The 23606-nt window shown below is 41.2% G+C and overlaps 1 protein-coding gene and 1 long non-coding RNA gene across 3 annotated transcripts; one reads left to right on the plus strand and one right to left on the minus strand.

The window, feature by feature from the left end:
• Positions 1 to 13561: 13561 nt before the first annotated feature.
• On the minus strand, positions 13562 to 23198 carry DLX4 (distal-less homeobox 4). 2 transcript variants are annotated; one of them, XM_074261189.1, is made up of 3 exons: positions 22767 to 23198; positions 16676 to 16872; positions 13562 to 15129 (listed from the first exon to the last, which is right to left on the minus strand). In XM_074261189.1, the coding sequence occupies exons 1-3, from the start codon at positions 23059 to 23061 to the stop codon at positions 14899 to 14901; spliced, it is 723 nt and encodes a 240-aa protein (XP_074117290.1). In that variant the 5' UTR covers positions 23062 to 23198; the 3' UTR covers positions 13562 to 14898. The 2 variants fall into 2 exon arrangements, with proteins under 2 accessions (XP_074117290.1, XP_074117289.1); XM_074261188.1 differs by lacking the exon at positions 22767 to 23198 and adding an exon at positions 21896 to 22466.
• On the plus strand, positions 14621 to 16051 carry LOC141539013 (uncharacterized). Its single transcript, XR_012481181.1, has 3 exons — positions 14621 to 14697; positions 14781 to 14980; positions 15122 to 16051. It is a non-coding gene; the product is annotated as an uncharacterized LOC141539013 (long non-coding RNA).
• Positions 23199 to 23606: the final 408 nt, after the last annotated feature.

A 23606-nucleotide genomic window follows, 5' to 3' on the forward strand; every position in this document is an offset into this window, starting at 1 on the left:
GCCAGAGTTAAGATTTGGCACTTGATTCCTAGACAATGGGGAGCCACTGAAGGTATCTGATCAAAGGAGAGCAGTGATCTGATTTGCAGCTTCCCATGGATGGGCAGGAGGAAAGAGGAGTCAAAGAAACCAATAAAGAACCAGTTTCAATAGTTTAGAAAAATAACTACAGCTTGAACCAGGGTGGTGGTGAAGGGAGTAAAAATTAGGGGAGATTGTGTGGTTTAGATTTGTGGAGTTACTTTTAAAAAATAATTTAATATGAAGGATTACTTCACTGGACAAAGGAAGGGATGAGATATGTATGTGTACATGTATTCAGAAATATGGACAATAAAACCATATCCATATAAAGACAATCAAAGAAAAGATTTGAAAGATGTAAAGGTGGAATTGACAAGATGTTGGTAGTTGATGAAGAAGAGACAAGAGGACTATAGATTTTTAAGCCTGGGAGGCTGGAAGGATGGACAGTAATACCAATTTTTTTGGAAATGAAAAGTTAATAAGAAGAGTTGGCTTGGAGGGGAAGCTTGATCTGTTGAACTTCAGGCACTGACAGAAGAGTGAGGGGGGGTCACACATTGATTACTTGAAAATGTGGGTCTGGATATTTTGATATTATCTGCATAGAGGTAACTGAATACATGAAAGTAGATGAACTAGCCAAGTGAGATGGTGGAGAACAGATATATGTGGGGGACTCTCACACATGGAGAAAGAACGATCAGGGAAGGGGATAAAAGAGATTGTCAGAGAGTTAGCAGCACAAGCATGAAGGAAAGCGCTATTAATTAGGGGGTGGGAGGGATGATCCAGAAAAGAGTAAATGTAGTAAGGGACACTTGAAGGAAGCTAGACATTCTGAGTGGCAGAAGTAAGGAAGGAGTGCATTCTGGACCTGGGAGACCAACCATGTAAGGGCATGAGATGGGGGATGTAACGTCCCACAGTATAGTTGGGAAACACTAACATTCCAGTTTGACTGGAATGGAGTTGGTGTAAAGTGGGGTGGGGGTCTAACGTGAAACAAGCCTGGAGCTGGATTGTGGAAAGCTTTAAATAGCATGCTGAGAAGTTTGGATTTTATCCTAACATCTCTTCCAGGTCTGTCCCCACCCCACTTCTACTTCTAATGCTTTCCCTCCCTAACTATTTGGTGTTTAATTACTTTGTATTTATTCTCTTGTCTCCCTTGTTAGAATGTAAGCTCTTTAAGAGTCGGAACTTTTCATTCTTTGTATTAGTATCCTCGGCACTTAGCCCAGTGGCTGGCACGTGGCAGGTGCTTAATAGATGATTGATTGATTGATGCTAGGGGCTATAGGGAGCCACAGAAGGTTAGTGATGGGACTAGAATCTATTCGGATTCCAGATCCATAATTATTTCCACTCTACAATTTCCTTTAGGACTCTTTCTAGTCCCTAGGATTGTATCATTAATAATAATTTTTTAAAAGCTACCTCATTATCTCTGGATTTCAGAACTGCACCTCACCCCAAATCACTGTTCCATATATGGACAGAAAAGGTGTACCATGTGCTGATTTTGTAGTGAAAGAATTTCGATTTGATCTCTGGCTCTGTAAATCATTCAACTTCTTTGGGACTCAGTTTCCACATCTGCGAAATGAATGGATTGAATTATATGACACCTTGTCTATCTTCCAGTTCTAAAGTTAATGAACAATATTAACACTGCCTCCCATCCTCTTCATCACTCCATCCTTGTCCTTGCAGCTTGGGAAAGAATTACTGCCTGGGTTCTTCTTTCCTTTTCCTGGGCAAATACTGGGAGAAAGGGAAAAAATAAGTTTCCTTTAAGGGGAGCTGAAGAGGATGGAAAGTGAACTGCAAGAGTTTATGCTTTCAACTTGAAGGCCTGAAGTTAAACACACATAAAGGAAATAAAGCACCATAAAATAAATCCCCCAGAGTAAAACCTCTGATTTTCTGCTATCCTCCCTGGATGTACTAGATGCCTTTATGGAAGAAGGAGAATGGGCAAAATGATTTAAGGTTTGCATTATTATTGAAGAGCTTGTCCCTTTACCTGCTTCTGGGACTTCACTCACCTCCGGGTTTTCTTTCCACCTCTTCCCTATTCTCTTTCCTGCTTTGAATTCCATAGGCCCACTTCCCCTGGGAACTTGCTGACTCTTAGAGGTCATGTCTATACAGGCTCCAATTATCTGGATGATATCCCAGGGAATTGGGCAAGTCTCATATAAAATCCTAAACAGCCACCACCCCGAGACAAAAATGAGAATTGGGTTTAAGTAACTTGCTTCTTTGGCTATATAGACTCTGCCCTCCTGAATCAACTCTCCCACCTCCCATAATAGGTTTAGGGGGTTGGGAAGGAGGTGTAGTACTGTCCCTGGAACTCCCCTCCATTTCTAGATTCCCCTTTTCCCACCTGCAAGTAATTTAGGAAATGAACTGGTAGTTAAGATTCCATTGTGGACTCAGCTGCCCCCAAATCCCTACAGATCTGTGTGCATTTGGGGGCCCCTCCCTTAAGACCCCCTTGCCCTCTTTCGTCTTCACAGCAGCAAATTACTTGTAATTATCTCACATTGAAAAGCCTTCAGGAGCTGCTCCCAAAATTGCTTTAATTGAATCTCATTTCAGTGTGTGTGTGGGGAGGGTAAGGATGGGGGTCTAGGGTGGGGTGAGAGTCTTTGTCTTAAAATAGCATATGGGAAGGGGGGTATATATCAACCCAGAACTAAATGAGATGAGAAAACTCAAAGACTTCTCCAATGTCAAATATCCTCTAGTTTAAAAAATGCCAATTATTCTCTTTCCCCTTGGTTTCTAATATCATCTGCATATGCAAATAAGCCATACATCCATTGGTAATTCTTCTCTTTTTTAAAGCCTTGGGTTCTCTAACAAAGTGGTTTCTGCAGTGTTCAATGGTTATATTTTCTCCCCTCAATCATTCTTTCCCTTCGGATTCTAAAGGAACAGATCTATATAACCCAAAGGAAAGTAGGATTTGGATATGGATAAATTAAGCCGATCACTTCACTTGACTATGAAAATTCTGGTGTCTACATGGCCAGACACTATATATAAAATCTAGGGTCTCTCCCTTCTGCATATTGAGAGCCTTGCACTTTTAATGGGCCAAAGCAATATAGGCAGGAAGAAGTTGGAAGTCAGAAAAGGATCTCTCTTTGCAGAGGGACACCCTTCTGATGAAGCCATTATGAGACTCTCAATCTCAGGATTTTAGTAGTTCCAAGTAGGCTGGTTCACTTTTTGGAGACAAAAAAAAATGGAGGGGGCAGGGCTTTGATTCAAAGAACTTGAATTTAAATTTTTATTACCTATATCATGATTTAACTTTTTGGGCCTCGGTTTCCTCAATTGTCAAATGAAGTAGTGGACTTGATGTCCTTGAAAAGTTCTCCCCATCTCTAAATCTGTGATCCAATGATCTTTCAGGCTTTCAGTTTCCTTTTCTAAAATTTGAAAGCAGTTGGACTAGAAGATAGATGCCTTCCTTCTTTAGCTCTTTGGAGCCAAGAAATGTAATTGGGGGGGGTGGGGAGGCAGTGTGTGGAGGAACCTGTCAATGAGTACACCAGCTTGGTTGGGAGGAGTAATACTCTTTCTGCTACTTAAGTTTACAACCTCTGCTGTTGTTTTAACGATGAGATGCATGTTCGGCTGTCCAATTAATCTCAGCTTTGGAGGCTTTCCGAGAGCCAGTGGTAGATTTTATCTTGAGACCTGTGGAAAGAGATGCCTCCAACCTGGAATGGGGAGCTGATGTTATCGGCCTCCCAGGGAGGGAATGAGGGACCTGCTCAAGGTTGCTGGTGCAGAGGTGGAGGAGGGGGCCTGGGACAAAGAAAGGAACAGGGAAGGTTGAGGCAAAGAGCCTTCTCCCTTTTGGTTTCATTTCTCTGCTCCTGCCTACAGGCCTTCTTCTGGGTAGCTGCAAAACTGAATTAGGATTGTTCAGAGGAGGGGGAGAGAGGAGGGAAGGTGATGTGGTGGAGTTGGGGGAGTCATAGAAGAATTGGCCCCCCAATTCTTAAAAGAAGGAATCTCTCTAGGCATCTGGACAATCTCTGTTTCCAATAATTCTGGGTCTGTCCACGCACAGGAAAATGAAGCAATTACTTTTGTATAACCCCTGATCTACTCTTGGCCCAGATTTCTTGAATCACTCTTCTATTTCCACGAGATGCTGAGTTTTTGTTCTCCTACTTCATCTAAGTGTGGTGTTTAAGAGAGTGATTCTCCCAGGGAGACCTCAAATCAGAACATTAGATCTGGAAAGAACCAGTCCATATGGGCCTTGGATATGACAGAAAGAGAAATTGGCATTTCTAAAATGCTAGAATTTGAAAGTGAAGGGAGCTTTAGGGAGAGTTTTCAATTCTTCCCCTTTAGAGAGGATCAGGAAGATGAAATGCACCAATTCCATATACATAGTAAATAACAAAACTGAGATTCAAACCTTTGCTCCTAAATTTAGTACTCTTTCGATGGTATCATACCACCTCCTGCAAAAAGAAAGAAACCCCACAGGTTGGAAACACCAGCCCTTTTCTTTTCCCATTGATAAGGTGCTGGATGGTCGTTGCCCATAACTTGAATGTCATCTGGATTAAATATATGCCATTCCTCACAGCTAAATTTTAATTCCATTCAGTTCAGTTACTACTATGTATAAAAACAAAAACAAGAGCCCCGAAACCTGCCTCCCTCACCATCACCACCATCAAGTTTACATCTCCTGAAGATGGAATAAAGTAATTTTTTTTTAAATGAAAGCATGCTAATAACTGGGGAAATCAGTTAATAACTGGTAGAGAGGGAGGCAGAATGCAGGAAAGACCTTGTATTAAGGTGTTGCCTGAGCTGAACTTTGAAGGAAGTGAGGAATATTAAGAGAGATAAGGATTCTGGGCCATGGTGACAGCCCATACAAAGCCATAGAAGTACAAGATGGAAAATCATTGGGAGCCAATTCAGCTGGAATAGAGAATATTGAAAAAGGAGTTATAAAATACAACTGGAAAACTAGGAGGAAGCCAATTTCATAGAACTTCAAATGTTAGGCTGATGAGTTTCTATTTAGGGAAATAGTAAGGGAAAAGAAACAAGCATTTTTGCAGTAATTACTATGTGTCAGACACTATGCTAAGAAATACTTTTTACAATTATTATTTGATCTTATTTGATATTTTGTCCTAAACAATAGTAAGCAATAAAATGCTGTTAAAAGAGATTATATAAAGGAAGGAGTTGTTAAAGATTTTGGAATGAGTAACGATGTCACTATGTCTGTATTTTAAGAACAGTCTGAAAATTGCAGAAGATAAATTTTAGAAGGAAAAGCTTAGATGTTGGGAGGCCAATTAGGAGGCTATTGTAATAGTCTTAGATAAGAGATGATGAGATCCTGCATTGTCCTAGGGGCAAAATGAGAAAAAATGGGAGGCCAGTTGAGTCTGTATATTATTTGTCAGCTTGTTTCTTATGCTGTCTGGAGAATGTATCTTTATCAAGTCCCTCCCTTACATTCTAATTTTCTCTTATCATTTCTTCCTTTCTCTAAGAATATGTTTTGCATAATTACACATATGTAATCTATATAAAATTGCTTACTATCTCAAGGAGGAAAAAGGAAAAAGAGGGAGAGGATTTATAACTCAACATTTTAAAAATGAATGTTAAAAATTGTTTTATCCAGCAGAACTAGGAGATCATTATACACTTCAACAATGATACTGTATGAGGATGTATTCTGATGGAAGTGGATATCTTCAACATAGAGAAGAGCTAATCCAATTCCAATTGATCAATGATGGACAGAATCAGCTACATCCAGAAAAGGAACACTGGGAAATGAATGTAAACTGTGAGCATTTTTTTGTTGTTGTTGTTTTTCTTCCCAGATTATTTTTAGCTTCCGAACAGAATTCTTCCTTTGCAACAACAACAACAACAACAAAATTCAGTTCTGCACATATATATTGTACCTAGGATAAGTTATTTAACATGTATGGGAATGCCTGCCATCTAGGGGAGGGGGTGGAGGGAAGGAGGGGAAAAATTCGGAACAGAAGGGAGTACAAGGGATAATGTAAAAAAAAATTACCTATGCATATGTACTGTCAAAAAAAGTTATAATTATAAAATTAATAAAAAAATAAAAATAATAAAAATAATTGTTTTATATATGACTAGGATAATTTTTAAATATTATTTTTGGAAGCAATTGGAGTTAAGTGATGTGCTTAGGATCACACAGCTAGCAATTGTCAGAAAATAGATTTGAACTCGTTCTACTTGTTCTTTGGTTGGTACTCTACCCATTGAGTCACCTAGGTATCTCAAAATAATTTTTTAAAAGTAACAGATCTCCAGACAGCCAATTGATAGACATTTATTAATCACCTACTGTGTATCAGGCACTGTACTAAGTGTTAGGGATAAAAAGGAAGGCTCTGTTATCAAGGACCTCACCATCTAATAGAAATATCAATCAGAGGAGTTAAGAATTGATTGTAGAAGTAATAAGTGGCTGCCTGAACTCACTGAGAAAGAGAATGGTATATTTGGACACAAGGAGTTTCTCTATATTGATTCTATTCATTCATTCATTTATTTGCTTATTTATTTAATTATTTGTTTGTCTATTCTCTATATTGATTGAATAAAGTAAAAAACAGGTTCAAACATCTTAAACTCAAAAAAAGGTGACATGTCTCCCCCCCAAAACCCTTATCAATCACCACAGATCATCAATATTTCCCTTGGATATCCTTATTTGTCTCCCCCAGTGTTTCTTCTTGTAGGAGAAAGAGATCTGTTATGAACTGAGATGGAAAAATACTGAAATAATTTGCAGTACATCTGGGGATACTGGCCTTTTTTTGTACTATGGAGGGAAAGAGTAACTCAGTGTACCACATTTGGTCCTAGGGTTTTACAGAATAAGGACTGGGTGTATATTATTGGTTGGCCAAACCCTGTTTCAGAATTTCTTCCATTGGAGCATACAGAACTAAGGAGATCATTGGACTATTCCCTAAAATGATCCCCAAAGACAAATTATAGAAGAGAGGGTAGAGAGGAAGAAACTTATCTTGAGTGGAAAGGAGAAGGTACCAGAGTGCTTAAGAAAAACAAGAAATGATGCACTTTGTCTATTTTCTAGGATCCAGAAAGAAAGTTTGATAGACTGTCTATTATACTTCCAAGATTCTCTCCCCAAACAGTCAAACCTTATTTAGAACTGTCCTGTGTCACTTGTAAAGGCAGGAAGAACAAAGCCTGAAAGGAACATGGGAGGGAGTATCTTCATGTATATCTAGGAAGAGTGGTTTTGAGGAAAGGGAATTAGGATTATAGGTTTAAAGCTGGAAGTGACCCAGAGGCCATTGAATCTAACCATTCATTTTACAATTGAGGAAAATGAGGTCCTAGAGAGGTTAAGTGATTTTCCCAGACTCGCACAGCTAGTAAGTGTCTAAGGCAGAATTTGGGTCCTCCGGACTCTATACCTAGCTCTCTAGGTATGAGAGAATAGAATTAACAGTAGTACATGAATATTGGGAAGAAATGTCTGCTCAGTTTTTTAAAGCCAACTTTCTAAGAACTAGAATTACCCCAAAGTTGAATAGGCTGTGAAGTGAGCTTACCATCCCTGGACATATTTAAATAAAACTTGAAGGATTGGCCATCTGTCAGGTTGTGAAAGGATGCCTGAATGGGTTGATGGGTTGGGAGGTTGGTACACATGACCTCAAAAGCCCCCTCCACATTGAAATCCAATCATTTTGATAGGACTATTGGTGAAGGCAACCCAGGCTGGATAAGGTACTATTTACTCTAGTTCTGGATAAGATGGTTTCATGACACCTCTTCAGGTATCACTATGAATACTTGATCCCAAATATTCCTCATATGCTTCAATGTTGGATGGAGGTAAACTCATTTTCTCACAGACTATGCCCAGGAAACTCAGGTTCTGCTAAACCCAGGTCTTGCTAAATCAGACAGATCCAATAACAAATTGTCAATCTTAGTTAAGGTAGAAAAATTAAAATTTAGTTAAGATGGACAAAGGCAATTAATGAAGATTCACTAAGATAGAGAGGTTTTGGGAACATATACCTGTTGAAGAGGGAGGAAGTGTTTACCTAGTTGAATTAATACTTAGTAAGTATTATTTTGGGGATGGGTTAGAGAATTCAAACAAATTCCTTTAAAATGGATTGTGAGCTCATAGAGCTAATTCTGGAAAGGACCTCCAAGAGCAACTAATCCTACTCCCTCCTTTTAAGGCAGGAAGTTGAACAATTTGCCTTGAGAGTCAGGAGGCAGTAAAGGTAAGAGATAGGATTGCCTCCTCCCAGATGAGAGGCAATGTAGCATACTGAACAAAGATGACTGGGAGACTTGGATGCAAGTTTCACCTCTGGCATTTAGACAAGTCTTTTGACCTCTTATTTCTCTAGGCAATTCTTCAAGATTCTTAAAAATTACAGCTCTTTAAAGTTGCAGAGAAGATACTGTACTGATAGAGTTTCCTCACCTGGGAATTCCCAGTGAAAACATAAATCCAGTCCTAATCCTCTGTTCCAGAGCCAATAGTTTTTCCATCATATCAGATTTCCTGCATTTTGAGGAAGGGATCCAATATGTATATGTTAAATGACTGAATGCATAGGTAATAAGTTATAAAGCAAATATCCAAATCCAAGTCCTCTGATTCCAAATCCAGGATATTTTCCAATGTATCATCTTCTCTTTAGAGGTACAAAAAGAAAATAATGTGATAACAGGATCTCAGATTAAAGGAGATATATATCTCCTCAGGAAATAATCTAGAAAAGCTTAGATTATCAAGAGAATATTTGTTTAAAATATGAATGAAGGAAAATAGTATTTCTAGGCCTCAAATTATATTATAAAACAGTAATCATCAAAACTTTTTGGCAAAAGGATTTGACCAAAAGAAAAGATTTTGGTTAAAAAAATTAGAAAAGTGCATCAGTGGAATAGGCTAGACAAGGGAGAATCAGAAGTAAGGTAGGAATGCAATGACCTAGTTTTCAGTAAACCCCAAAACATAGATTATCTAGGAAAGAATTCTCTATGCCACAAGGATTACTGAGAAAACTGGAAAGCAGTCCAGGAGAAATTAGGCTTAGACTAACAGTTTATACCTTAACTCACAATAAATTCAAAATGGGCTTGAATGTGAAGATTAGGAAAGATCAGGAGCAAGGCTGCATAGTAATTTAAGCAGCTATCCTGGAGTTCAAATTCAGTCTTGGACACTTATTAGGTGTATAACCTTAGGGAAGTCACTTAACCCTGATTGCCTCAAAAAAATTATATAGTTTTCATAGTTATTACTTGGGAGTGAAATCTTATCCAAAGAGTTGAAATAGTTGACTACAAATTAGATGATTTTGATCACATAAAACTGGAAAATTTGCGTGAACAAAATTAATGCAACCAGAATGAGATAGGAAACAGTTGTCTGGGGTGGGAGAAGATCATTGTATAAAATATCTCTTATTAGTACTTGATATCCCACATATATAGACAACAGAACTACAGGTCCAAAAGTTATTCACCAATAGATGAATGAACAAGGGAGATAAATATGTAATTTTCAAAAGAATTGCAAGCTAACATCAACCACACTTTCCCTCAAAGGGGCATCAAGTTTGGAAAAGTCACAAAAATAGCAGTTGCCACTGCTCTTCAGGTTGTATTGATATAGATATAGTTGTACCTATATATGTAGATGTAGATAAATAGATCTTCTTCATCAGGGATAGTGGGGTGTTCAGGAACACTAGTGCCTCTGGTGTGAGAGCTTGCTGAATCTTTTCAGCATTGTTCATTCACCTTTGGTATTTACCTTTACCCAACTCTCACCTATGGTTCCAAGTAGTATGTGCAGTGGCCCCACCCTAATAAACTGTCTCAGTAGAAGGGCTACACTAGATAGAGGATGACTGACAAGCCTCAAACCCATAGTTAAGTTGGGGAAATATCTTCCTCAAACATGTGAAGACTCCCAGGTAGAATGCGTAAATGATAACAATTTTTTCCAACCGTCACGAAAAGGGGCTGAAATGGTCTGTGTGGAGCATTTAATAACTTGGTCAGATATCAAAGAATTCAAGATTATCTACTGAATCATGGGCCATCATCAGTCATCTTGACTTTTGTCCTGTCACTGGACTTTGATGATTCAGAAAGAGAGACTGATGACTGTGCAAGTTTGCCTCACTTAAATCCAATTTACTCACGAGTTCTCTTCAAAAATGAAGGATGAACAACATCATCAACCACATGAAACAATGTTCCAAATCATTAATATTAAGAAAATGCAAATCAAAATAGATGTGGAGTTAATTCACATTAATTTTTTTTTTAAAGATGAGAACAATCACTGTAGGAAAGGTTTTTAGAAAGCTAGTGAAGCTATGAATTGGTCTATAGCTAAAATGTCCATACCCACTGACCCAGAAATTCACTACTGTAAATATTCTTTTAAAAATCAGCTAATTAGCACAGTGGATATTAGAGTTAAGAAGACCTGAGTTCAAATTTGAGCTTAGACACCTGGTAGCTTTGTGATTTGGGCAAATAATTTACCTTTTATTTTATCATTTATAAAATGGGAATAATAATAGCACCTATCTCCCAGGATTGCTATAAGGATCAAACAAGAGAACAATTATAAAGCACAATGCTTGACACAAAGTAAGTGCTACATTAATGCTCACTAGTGTTTTCATCCCAAAATATTTATGACAGCATTTGTGTGTATGTGTGTGTGATAGCAATGAATTAGAAAAAAAGTAGATACCTATAGATAAATGTAGTAAAATGTTATTATACTATTATACTGACTGTAAACAGTAATTAATACAGAGAACCTTGAAAATATCCATTTGGATAGATGCAAAGTTTAGCAAACAGAACCAGGAAACAATAGAGGCAATAACTATAGCAATATAAATGGAATGAACTGCCAAAACAATTGTTTGCTTCAAATAATTGCTTAAAAATTTGAAAATATATGACTCCAAATAAGAGATAGGAAAAAAATACTTTCCCTTATCCCTTCTTTACAAAGATAAGTGATCATAGAAATAGAAATTTGCATATACTGTAAATCATTTTAACCATGTGGGTTAGTTTTTTAAATTTTCAATTATGAATGCACATATTTTCTTTTAATGTTTTGGGTTTGGGTTTTATTTTTGTTTTTTGCTTCTAGATTGTCTTTCATTGCTGTGTATTTGCATTCCCAATCTGTTGTCCTCTCTTTTGTTTAGTATTGCCATGGAAGATTCTAGTTTTTCTATTCTGTCCATTATTTTTACTGTGCAACTGTGCAAGTCACAAATTATGCTCTCCTAGTCCTTTTTCTTTCTTTTTTTTTTTTTTGGAGACAATTGGGGTTAAGTGACTTGCCTAGTGTTACACGGCTAGGAAGTATTAAATGTCTAAGGTCACATTCGAACTCAGGTCTTTCTGACTTCTATCTGTTGCACTATCTAGCAGCCCCCTCATTTCTCTTTTGAGCCACTCAGGAACAGTATGTTGAAATCCCATGTTCTCCTCAAATTCCATAGGGTCTTCTGTCCAATCAAGTATTAGATCGTTTCCTTTGATTTGTAATATTTATTCATTGATACTAAACTCATTTGCTATATTTGAAGACCATATTCCTGAATGTCATAACTTTTTTTGCTGTTGATATATCTTTTTGTATTCATCTTTAAATTTTCTTTTGCTCAAAATTTTTCTTAAGTTCAATTTTTCCCCACCATTCTTCTTATTTTCTATGTCCCTCACTTTCTGACTCTGTCCCCTCTGATTGTGATTTTCATTCTCCCATGAAGGCAATTCACAATTCACCAGCCTCGCTATGTGTCCCAATTGACTTTTGGGTGGTCAATACCAACCCACCTAGATATTGTGCTCCTTCCTTTGAGCTTGTTTGAATACTGCACCCTTCCCCCCCACCTGTATGGAATATCCTATCATGATATCTTTTCCTGATCTTTCCCAACCCTGATTCTTTGGCCCAGAAACAGTGTTGGTGCTACAAGATTGTTACCTCCAGCAGGCTTTTGTTCTGGGAGGACTATGACTGCCTAGTTGTCTGTGGAAGCTAGGACAAATTTCTGAAACCTAGAGCTGAGGCCTCTATAGTACTGAAAAGAGAAATGAGAAACTAGAATGTGGAAGTGGGCTATTATGATTGCAAACCTATATTAGATTGCTTGCTGTCTTGGGGCAGGAGAGTAGAAAGGGAGGAAGGGAGAAAAATGGTAAAACTGAAAAATTTTACAAAAGTGAATGTCAAAAGTTATCTTTACATGAAATTGGAAAAAATAAAATATTATTTACCAAAAAAAAGAAAAATGGGGGTAAGTATTACAAGCTTGTGTCTTTGAGTCAGCTAGTATAGTCTCCATGCTTGGTAAGGTGGTGGAAGATGTTTTAGGTACTGAGGTTAAACTCAAGATCATGGGTTTGGTCACTTTTTTTTTTTAAATTTTATTTTAGATTCTGAATGTCCTAGATCATCAAAACAGCAGTAGCTGTTTTATTCTTGTTGCATAATTTCTGTTTTGGAGACATTTGAGTGGTTATGAAGACCAGTGAATATGTCTAGTCCTCCATTTTGTTGCTCATACAATTTTAAATTTTTCTAAAAGATGGTTCTTTCTGGGGGTAAGGGAGTGATATAGTAAGAAATGCTGGAGATGTAGAAATAAAAGATCAATAAAATTTTATATTTCAAAATATGTTTCTCATTTTCTTGCAGAAGTAGTAGTATATGTTGCAGAGAGGTTTATTTGCAGGCAGGGCACAGTAGCCTACAAGATCACTTCCAACTCTGCTGTTCAGTGATTCCATGAAACTGAAATCATAATTTGCCTACGATCACACAGTTACAGATTTAGGATGCAAATAGGTTATCAATGTTCTACTTTGCCAAATGAGCTGCTAGATTAGATGTGGTGGATAGAGAATAGAGTTTGGAATAAGGAAGACGAATTCAAATATGACCTCTAACACTTATTAGCTGTGTAACCCTCAGTAAATCACTTAACCCTGTTTGCCTCAGTTTCCTCATCTGTTAAATGATGTGGAGAAATAAATGGCAAGCCATTTCATTATCTTTGTCAAGAAAGCCACAAAAGGAGTCACAAAAAGCAAGACACATCTAAACATCAACAAAAACATTGTCACCTGAGACAACCCAAACCAGATTAAAGTGTATTTAGAAAATATTGAACAAAATAAATAAAAATACAATGAAGCATGGATAATATTAACATTTTAAAACTGTTGCAACCTGCAACTATCCTTATGGTTAATCCTTATGGAGGGCCCAGGTTCAATCTGAGTTTGGCAACACCCATCCGGATAAATCAAGTCTTGGTGAAGGGATTTATGAACAATTTAGCCTGAAAAAATCTAGGAACAATTCAGAAAGAATCAGCGAGAGGCAACGGGCACATCCACCGAAAAACTGAAAAACTCAGGACCAGAGCGAGAGAAGGGTTTATTGCAAACTTTAATCATTTATGGCTGCTAAGGGTGAAGACATGGGATCTCAGGGAGTGGCTGGCCAAAGAGGAAGCTTAGTCCAGAAGGACCCCATCTAAGCCCTAAGGACCCAAATTCCCTTCAGTATTGCAGATGCCCTTTATAAAAAAAGAACTATTCCTTAAACCCAAGGGCAGTGTCCCTAGGCAAAACAGAACCTGACTGTAAAGATCTTCATAATCTATACCTAGGGGCAATTATCCCGTTAACCTGCTCCCTCCCCTTCCCTTCTTCTGCCCTTCCCCCAGCCTTCACACTTTTTCTTTCCCCCCACTCCCAGTCTAGCTTTATCCTGATTTTGGACCTAATGATGTGGACTTAATATTTTGTGGACAGTTTTATTTTGAAGGGAGTAGGTAGGAGGGTAAGTGCTTAATAAATACTTGTTAAATTATCCGTATAATTAGCCCCATTCTGCACCTGAAATGTTTAGATGCTTACTTAGGAGGGTGAAGGGCTTATGGAGCAATGAATGAATCGTCCAGTTCTTAGGCCTACAAGGTTTAAATTTTTCAAACTATTTCTTGGAAGCTGGTAAAGGAACTGTTATAATTGTTAAGATAATCCAATCCGGAATTCCTCCTCCTGCCCCAAGAACCTACTTCCCATTTCTTTGAAATCTTTAGACCATGGAGCCCATTATAAATTTCATGTCATTTTTTAGGATTGAGAGTGTTAACTATCTTCTTCTTCCCTATCTTACTGCCCAAAACAGGGGAAATAAAATTGGCACGGGGAAGTGGTAATGGAGAGTAGTTACTGAAAAGTATCTGCTCAGCTTTACTCTCATGTTTGGGATAGTTCTTCCAAAGAGAAAAATGGACCAGACAGGTGACTTGCCTTTGGTCATATGATTAGCCTGGGGGAGGCAAGGAGGAGCCTGGAGAAATTAGTTCAGCTTTGCCCCAATGACATTCAAGAGGATCTTCTCCCTTCTCCCCACCCACCACATCATAAACCAACCCCCACCACCACCACCAAGCTAGCTTCTCCTCAGCATTTGTCTGTCCATTTGGAAGGAGGTGACCCAATCAACTGGAGAGGGAAGGGGATGGTGTTCAGCTTCAGGTTTGTTTGGGGAAAGGAGGCTGTGTGGTGAGGGTGAGTTAAAGTGTCTCCATTTTCATTCAAAATCTCCCTCTCTCCTCCAGCCACTCCTCCTCCTCTAAAACCTATCTGGAGCTGTTTTCCTCCAAGGCCTTGGAAGGGAATGTGTGAGCTGGGTCCAGAGCCTCATGGGAGGCATGGAGTATCCAACTTTTATCAGACTCACATCATCTGGGGTGCTGCCTGAGCATCTTGGGAATGTTGTTGCTGGTACCAGATCCCAAAGTTGCCGACATAACCCCCAGTAGGCAATGTCCTGGGCATATCCCATACTGAGGGAAGGGATGGGGATAGGGCTGGGAGGGCCCCCAGAAGCTCCCCATCTTGAATGTTGGACCCCTGTTTCATGATTTTCTTATATTTTGAACGTTTGTTCTGAAACCAGATCTTCACCTATAAAGGAAAAGAAGAAGAAAGGAATCAGGAAGGAGGGATCTCAAAAATCAAGTCTTCCTACTTCCCCAAAATCAGATTTTTGTTCAGAGTGGGTGGAGTAAGATTGGAATCCTTCCGATGCCAGAGTAAATACATTCAATTCAATTCAACTCAACCAAGGAACATTAATTTCATACTATGCCAATATATGAAAAGCAGCCTATATGTGTATATATGTGGTTTATATGTATATGTTGTGTGTGTGTGTGTGTGATCTGCCTTAGTAGAAGGAGTTTCAATACTGAGGCATTCTTAAATTTCTTCACATTAAGTGTAAGGTAACGTGTTAAGGGCTGGGGAAGAGAAAATTATACAAAGTCCCCACTCTTCAAAAATTTGAGTTCTAGAATGCTTAAAGAATAAATATAATAATAATGTTCAATGGTATGACAAATAGGTCCTAAGAAAAAACTACACAAAATTAGTGGAGGGAGAGAGTACTTCCAGTTTGGGAGAACAGGGTAGATTAAGAAGGCTTCCTAGAAGAAATGGTCCCTTAAATGACCTTATAAAGAAGGGAAGGATTTCAGTAAGAAATGATGGGATTAGTGGGAGAAGTTAACCTGTCTCATGGACATATCTTGTACATACCAACAATCTTTATCTATACTTTTCCCCTATCCAGAAATACCTTCTTTCTTGCCTTTGTATCAATTCCTCAAGGCCATCCCATGACCATTTCCCTGAACCTAAAAAGGATCTACCCTCCTACCTGAGGTCCTATGATATGAATTCATTTGGAATTTATCTCAGGCTACCTAATGAGGTGAGATTCTGTTTCATACAGGGGTGTGTCATCCCTCCAGTCAGACCAGAAGCTTTCTGATAGCAGAATGATCACATTACAGTTGTGTCTTCCCAATATTAAGCTCAAAATGTATACTCAATAAATGTTGGTTGATTATTTGACTAAACATTCTCTCTTTGAATGAACTTTTAATTTTTTTTGAGGTGTTTGTTTTCTTTTGTTGAGAGGTCTTATGTGGGGGTAGGGTGGGGGTGGGGAAATAGAGATTAGTTTAACCTGTGTTCAAATGCCCCCTAAGTTTGGTTTTAGGGATTCCAGGAAGATAGTTTTTCCCCTTCAGCTTCCCTGAGAAGCTCCAAATTCTGCTATTAGGAGCCCGAGGTTCAGGTTTTATCTAGCTATTTAAAATGCAAATAACCAGAGTTTAATCACTCATTAAGTCTTGTCATTTATAACTCAGTGTGAATGAGTTTATCAGATCTTTGAGTCAGTGCCAAGGCTAGTGGGGAGAAATGCCCAGAGACCGGAAGGAGTAGAGAAATAGAGGAGAGGGCTGGGCCATATTTGAGGGGTTGAAGAGGGAGGGGGAGCAGGCTAAAGATAAACTTTGCTTAATGCCCTTTGCTTTCTCATTCTGCTCCCTCTTCCAGTACAGTTACTTCCTCTGGAGCTGCATGGAGAACAGAGGAAAGGCTGGGTGGTCTCCATGGGGGCCTCTTCCTACCCACCCCCACCCCCAGGGCATCTGGCCCCCACCTGAGTTTGAGTTAAACCTAGCTGGGCAGCTAGCTGAGCCCTCTCCGGAAGGGCCAGATACTGTGTGTGCTGGAAACGTTGGTTCAGATGTTGAAGCTGGAGGCTGGAATAGATGGTTCTTGGCTTTCGAAGTTTCTTGGTCCTGGTATTCAGCTGGAGTCCTTCTGGCTGTGATAACCCAAGTGGCTTCTCCAGGTCTAGTGGATGAGAGAGCAGAAAGAAAAGGAATGTTGGTTTCCCAATATCAATCATGCAGACTCCTCATTCTTTTGGGTCCAAACATGTCTCTTAGCAAGAGATTCTCAGAATAGCTACAGAAAACATTGAGCTTCCTAGATTTTTCCCCTTATAGCTTTAAAGTATCGATTCTCTCAGTTTTTGTCACTTTCCTAACGTCCCCTAATCCTGATCAATTCCCTCATTTTCATAAAAGTAGGTTTATTTGGAGCCACCAGAAAAACCAACCCCTAATGCAGACAGCCCCCACCCTTGGAAACTCTAGAAAATGAGAAGGCATGTGAAGGGGTGGGAAAGAAGTCACAAATCCTATCCTAAAGCAAAGGCTGATTCTATCTAGCCTTTGGGCCTCTTGTCATTTCACCATTCACCAGAGCAGATTAGGTATTTATTTTCCTCACTCCAGCAGCAGAAACCCTCCTGGGATTGAGTCTCCGGGAAAGACCGCCCCAGCCTTCATCCCATCCCCGCCTTCATCCCACCCCCATCCTTTCCTCTATGGGCCTCCAATTCCAGAGACTGAAAGGGTGGGGGGAGTAGATTCCATAGAACCACAACTTGTCAGACTGAAAGGGGGGGAGTGGGCTTGAGAGTCCACAAGAAACACATTTTTATAGAACTAAGAGAGAATTTAGGGTCTAATCATGCTCTTTTTATTGAGAAAGAAACTGAGGCTCAAGTGGGAAAGAAAGTATTTGATCCAGTACTTTTCCCCTATTGAAAAGCCTGCCTGACTGGGTTCAAGAATTGAAAGATTAACTTTCTCTTGCTCCAAATCCCCACCCCACTCCCGCAAAAAAAAAAAAAAAAAAAAAAAAACCTCTTCCAAAAAGCTCCAACAGTACACCAGAGATGGTCTTGATTTGGGGAGAGCTGGATTGCACTTTTATACACCCTACCAAAGAATCAGCTTTGAAGGACTTTTGTCACTAGGCTTATTTAGTGTTCTTACTTCTTAAAGTAAACTGCTCTCACCAAGACCATTCTTAATTCATCGATAACACTAGAAGTACAGACCAGTTATGGGACAGATGGATGCACAGTGGGTGGCTCTGGGATACTCCGTTTTATGCTGTGCAGAGGTGGCACTGAGAGCCCCGACTCTTGCCGAACGACCCCAGAAGAACAACATAAGCAGATCCATCCTCAGCATCCTTCCTGGCTTCTTAAACTTTTTCTATTCTAAACTCCTTTTTGCCCAGAAATTTTTACATGACCCCTTCACAAATCCGTTTAAGAAGTTTGGTCTAGACTGCATCGCTGGGTGAGCAGACTCTCTGTCCAGAGGGTTGCTGAGGTGGTTTATCCTGGGAAGTGAGCAAAACAAAACATCCCCTGTCTTCAAGCAAACTTCTCTTATTCCATTTCCATTACCCATTATTAAGGTCCTGGAGGCACCCTCCCTAAACACCAAACCCCGAAGAGCTTTATAAACCTTAAAGTACCATGTCAATGCTATTATGGATGCTGTGTTATTCTGCTCTGTGTGCGTTCTCATTTGTATCGGCTTTTTCTTTGAATATGTGTGTTATCTGTGTTTGTCAAGGAGTCTCATTGTGCAGCAGTTGTGTGTTTGTGTATCCCTGTGCAGTAACATCTGGTTGGGTGTCTCAATATCTGACCTGGTATTTTTCTACATGTGTCAGGAGAAAACTGTATATCTGTATATATTTCACTGTGTGGTCTCTGATCCAGTTAAGTGAAATACTGCCATCCTGGTCTACATCTGCTCATCTCCCCACCCTTGAGAACGATTTCCTGACTAGGCCATCTGCCCTCCACCCAACCATTACCAATCATAGCAGAGGGTGCTATGATCAGAAAAACTTTCACCCCAAATTTCCAGAAGAAATATTTTTTTCTTCTTTCCCTCCCCACACACTTCCTATATATTTCATGGTGTCTACATAGTCCAAGACAAACAGTGGAGCAACAATCCAATCTGAACCACCTGTGCAGATGATTTCTTTGGGTATAATGGGAACACAAGGAGTGGGAGTTGAAGAGAGCCAGACTGACAGACAGAGAGAGGAAGGTAGGGAAGAAGGAGGAGAGAGAAAGAGAGACAGAGAGATAGAGATAGACTGAGAGGGACGAGAGAGGGAGGGATAGAAAGAGAGGGAGAGGGAGAGGGAGAGAGAGAGAGAGAGAGAGAGAGAGAGAGAGAGAGAGAGAGAGAGAGAGAGAGAGAGAGAGAGAGAGAGAGAGAGAGAGAGAGAGAGAGAGAGATGTTAGCAGTTGTGGCCTAAGTATTTTCCCCTCAGAGCCCATGACCCTAAGAACAAGTATATGTAACCAATATTTCTGCTCTTTTTCTTTTTCCCTTCTCACTGTCTATGCCACGGCTCCCAATGATTCTCTCCCAGAGGCAAAACCTGAAAGTGACAAGTAGTTCAGCTCTAGCGACTGCAAACAATCACGGAGATTTGTTTTAAAGGTTGCCTTCAGAAAAGCTGCCAGAAGCCCCTAGGTGACCCTCCTTGCCACTCATCTCTAAAGTTCCAAATAGCAAAAGACAAACCCCTCCTCGTGATCCCAACTACTGCCTTTCCAAGGCAAAGAGGCCACAAAAATCACATGCAAAGAAACAGCCCTCAAAAAGGGGTGCTGCAGAGAGCACCTACCACTCCTTGGAAAGGGAATGCCAAACACCCAGTTTCCAGATCATAAGGTCTGGGTTCCCAGAGAAGTACAGACTGGAGGTCAGTGAGAAGAAGGGAGGGAAAGAGGAAGAGAGAAGAGCCTCTTCGTCAGAAATTTTTCTTCACTGGACCCGGGAGAGAAAAGAGCAAGGAAAAAACCTCAATCTTTAAAAATTTTTCTTCTTTTTCCCTGGGTTAAAGAAAACAAAGGAAGGGCGATTAGAAAGTCAATAGAAAACATCAACAGAACAAATCTACAGAGGCACACACCCTCAGTAGTTTTCTTTTTTTGAGGAGGGGAAAAAAAAAAAACCTCAATAACCAACTACCACAAAACCATAACATACCTTTGCTCCAAACAGTACAGATGACAGAGAAAAGGGAAGGTGATTTAGGAGGAATGGAGATTCCTACTTTCCTTTTCTTTAATCACCACCTAACTATAGAGGGGTATGGTGGCCAGATCTTTTCAGGGAAGATGGCACTATTGGGCTGGGCAAAAAGAATTCTCAGAAACTGCAGACTGAAAGAATGGGTGTCACAATGTTTGGGGTAGAGACCAGGGCCTTCTTGGAGTCAGAGCAGAATGGTCCACATTCAGAGAAACATTGACTTAGGAAATCAGAAGGCCTGAATCCGCCACTAACTTTATATTGTGATCTTTAAAAAGTTGCTTACTATGGCTCTTATTTCCTTCTCTCTTTAGGAGTTGGATCAAAAGACTGGGGAATGGATAGGCAGGGGAAGGGGTTTCCATCGCTGACATTTTGTAGTTCTAAGTATTTTACTAAGCTCTAGAAAGAAAGGCTGGGCAGGGATATCTTGCTGTGATTGTGTGAAGGATAGTGACTTGGTATGTCACTAAAGGAGAGTGTCACTGTATAGATAGTGAACCTAAGATAGCCTGAATGGAGCAGATTACTGAGGGTGTGTGTATCATTGTGAGAGTCTAATTGTGGGAGCAATTAGGTACAATTAGGCTAACTCCGAAGGTGATGTGGGGTGTTAACTGTGCAACCAGGTGCATTTACAGGGCACCGGTTATATGTGAGGCTGTGTGCAAATAGCATGAATTTGTGTGTATAGAAAAATGGAAGTTTGTGTAACTTCGAGGCAGCTGGACTATATTTCTTTGTGCATGAAGTTATATGAGGTCTAAATGGCATAGCTTGTATTTGCTGGATTTGAGAATCCACCTAAATTTTTACTAAGGGTGATAGCCTCTCCGTCCATCCAAGGGTCCAATGTTTTTCTGTGATGTTTGTCCACTGTACTCTGTACACCTTTCCCCGAAAAGAGATTAATTCATAGACCAACGCTGCTGTTGCTGGATTCTCCGAAGCCGGGAAAGAGTCAAAAAAAAAAAAAAAATCCAGCATGATTTTGTTTTGTTTTGTTGCCCGTTATTTTAGGAATGACATGACTCTCACACAAAGATTTAAAAGAGGGGTGTAGAGACCTATGCCATGCCCCTAAGGATCAAAGATAGGGAAATAAATTGGGGGGAGAGGAAAAAAGATCCCGATTCGCAGACTTCCAGATCCCTAAATGATCAGAGCCGAAACTGTGCCGAAGTCTCTCCCATTTAATTTCCCTCAGAAAAAAATGGATTCTCTCTCTCTCTCTTTTTTTTTTTTTTTTTTTTTTTTTTTTTTTTTTTTTTGTTAAACTCATAGGGACTTGGTGGATGATGAGGGTGGAGAAACAAAGTCCCAAACGAACCCTCTCTTCACCCCACAATAATCAGCCCGCTGGCTCGGCTGTGATTTCTCCTAATGCGGGTTTAGTATAAGAACAGCTTGGAAAGACAGCTACTCCCTCCCGGTATCGGAAGGAAAGGCGATTCTTTTTTTGGGGAAGCTTGTTCTGGAGAAAGGTAACACAAGTATCTTCCCCCAACCCCAACATACCCGCCCCCGCCACACACACACACACAAACTTTTTCCAAAAATATACATCTGGTTTGTTTCAATTTTCTCCTTATATGTAGGAACACACACAAGCCCTACTGCGTGGATTTGAGGGAGGGGGTGGAGAGCGGGAAGGGAACGGACCCGGCTTTACCCAACTGCAAATCGAAACCAGGTCAAACTTGAAAGGAAAAGAGGATCGACCTGCCACCCCCTCACCCCTCCTCCCGCCCCAAACCTTTCTCCCTCCTTCTCTTCCTCCCTCCCCCCCCACTCCTAGGTCGAGTCGAATATAAGTTAGATTTCAACCCGCTATCTGCGCTCAACCTTTGGAGGGCAAAGTAACAGGGAGAAAAGCAGGTACCGGGGATTCGCCAGAAACGGGGAACAATGTTGTCTGATAACCCACTCCCCCGGCGCTTCCGCCTTACCTGCTACCGCCTGCAGATTCACTGCAGGGCTACGGAGATGCAGCGAGGCGGTCCCGGGCTGCTGGTAAGGCAGGTGGGGGCCGCTGGGGGCTGTGGGGCTGACATAGGGGTAACCTACAGCGAAGCCGTACGGCTGCGGAGCTCCGGGATAGGGCCCTTCGGGGGGCTCAGGGGATGAGGTCTGCAGACCACAGGGGTACGAGGAAAGGGAGTGTGCGGGCGGACGGACAGGAGGGTAGTTCTGGAAGGAGGCTTTAGGGACATCGGGTCCCGGGAGGGTGGCAGGCAAAGAGGTCATGGTTACAGTGACCTTGGGCCTAAAAATTCCTGGCATCATTTAGATCCATGGCCTGGCCAACACCTTCTTCCACTTCCCCTTTCTATCCTGGCCTCCCGCCGCTCTCCCTTCCCCAAGTCCAGAATACTTGGGTTCCGATGAGCCTTCCCCCCACTCCCGAACTTAAAATCTCGGGGAAAATCTCTCCCCACGCCGCCTCCCGCAGAGAACGTGAACCAGGGGGAGGGGGTGGGAGAGGGGCCTAGGCCCCCACCCCGCAACTTTAACCCTCCCCCCATCCCAGTTCGTCAAGCCCCCTCCCTTTCCCTCCACTACTCCACAGGCTAAGATTCTCGGGCGTCTAGGATGGGGTGGGGCACCCACCCTGCGTTCAGGATTGGCTAAAACGCTGAAGGACGTCACGGAGCCCCTTGTAGACCACGCCCCCCAGCAATCCTTAGGAATAATTCACCTCAGCAAAGTTGTAAGGTGGGATCTGTGTACGGGATCTTGGGTATTGAGAGGGAGATGCTCTAAGATCATTAAATTCGCTTAAAGAATGGGGAAACCCAGGAGTCTGAGGAGGCTTCTCACCCCGAGAGAAGACAGTTTGAGACTTGCGGAGCCGGATGAGGAAAAGCCTGGGTGAATCGGTTCTGAATCGTAGTTGGGCAGAGGCAGTTGAGGAGAGGGAAAGAGGTTCAGGAGTAAGGAGGCAAGACAGGTGCAGGGATTGAGCCCACACTGACACTTTCCTCCTGCTCCTGGTCTGGCTACTGCTTTTCTTGGGGACGAGGGGCATAGGGCTCGGATCTTTTCTTGTCCCCCTGCTCCGAAAGGTCAGTAAACAGAATGTTCCGAGACCAAAAAACATATCCTCCAGTCTCATCCCCTCACCACTCTTCTTCCAGGCCCAGGTCCCGGCCCGGGCCTACCCCGCCCCAGTAGGACGGGGTGGGGCCAGCCAGGCAGCTGCAGGCTGGGGAGGACGAGCTGCAGGTTCAGCTCTTCGGAATGTGGAGCTGTGCCGCGGCGAACCGTGCTTAACGAGGTTGTTGGTAAACAGATCCTGGGCGGAGGGAAGGTCGCTTGCTGCCGCGAGTTAAGAACGGAAACCTGCTCCTAGCCACCTCGGCTCACGTGTTTTGAATACACACCCCCTTCCACACACGCAGACACACACACACCTCAAGCACCTGCCCTGTAACACACGCGCTATGGCTTGAGTTTTCTCTCTAGGTCCCGGACAATTCTGAGCCTCTTGTCAATCTCAGAACTCATTGTTCTTTGATCTGCTGGAATATATTTTAGGCCAAGGGAAAGAGTCAAAATTAGAGATGAGAGCAGCCTCCAGGACACAGCTCTCTGCTTCGGAAATCAGATATTCATAGTGCCTTGTTCTCAGTGCCCTCTTAAAAACCTTTCTCTATAGGC

Source organism: Sminthopsis crassicaudata, chromosome 4 (genome assembly GCF_048593235.1).
Source record: "Sminthopsis crassicaudata isolate SCR6 chromosome 4, ASM4859323v1, whole genome shotgun sequence".
NCBI lineage: Eukaryota > Metazoa > Chordata > Mammalia > Dasyuromorphia > Dasyuridae > Sminthopsis > Sminthopsis crassicaudata.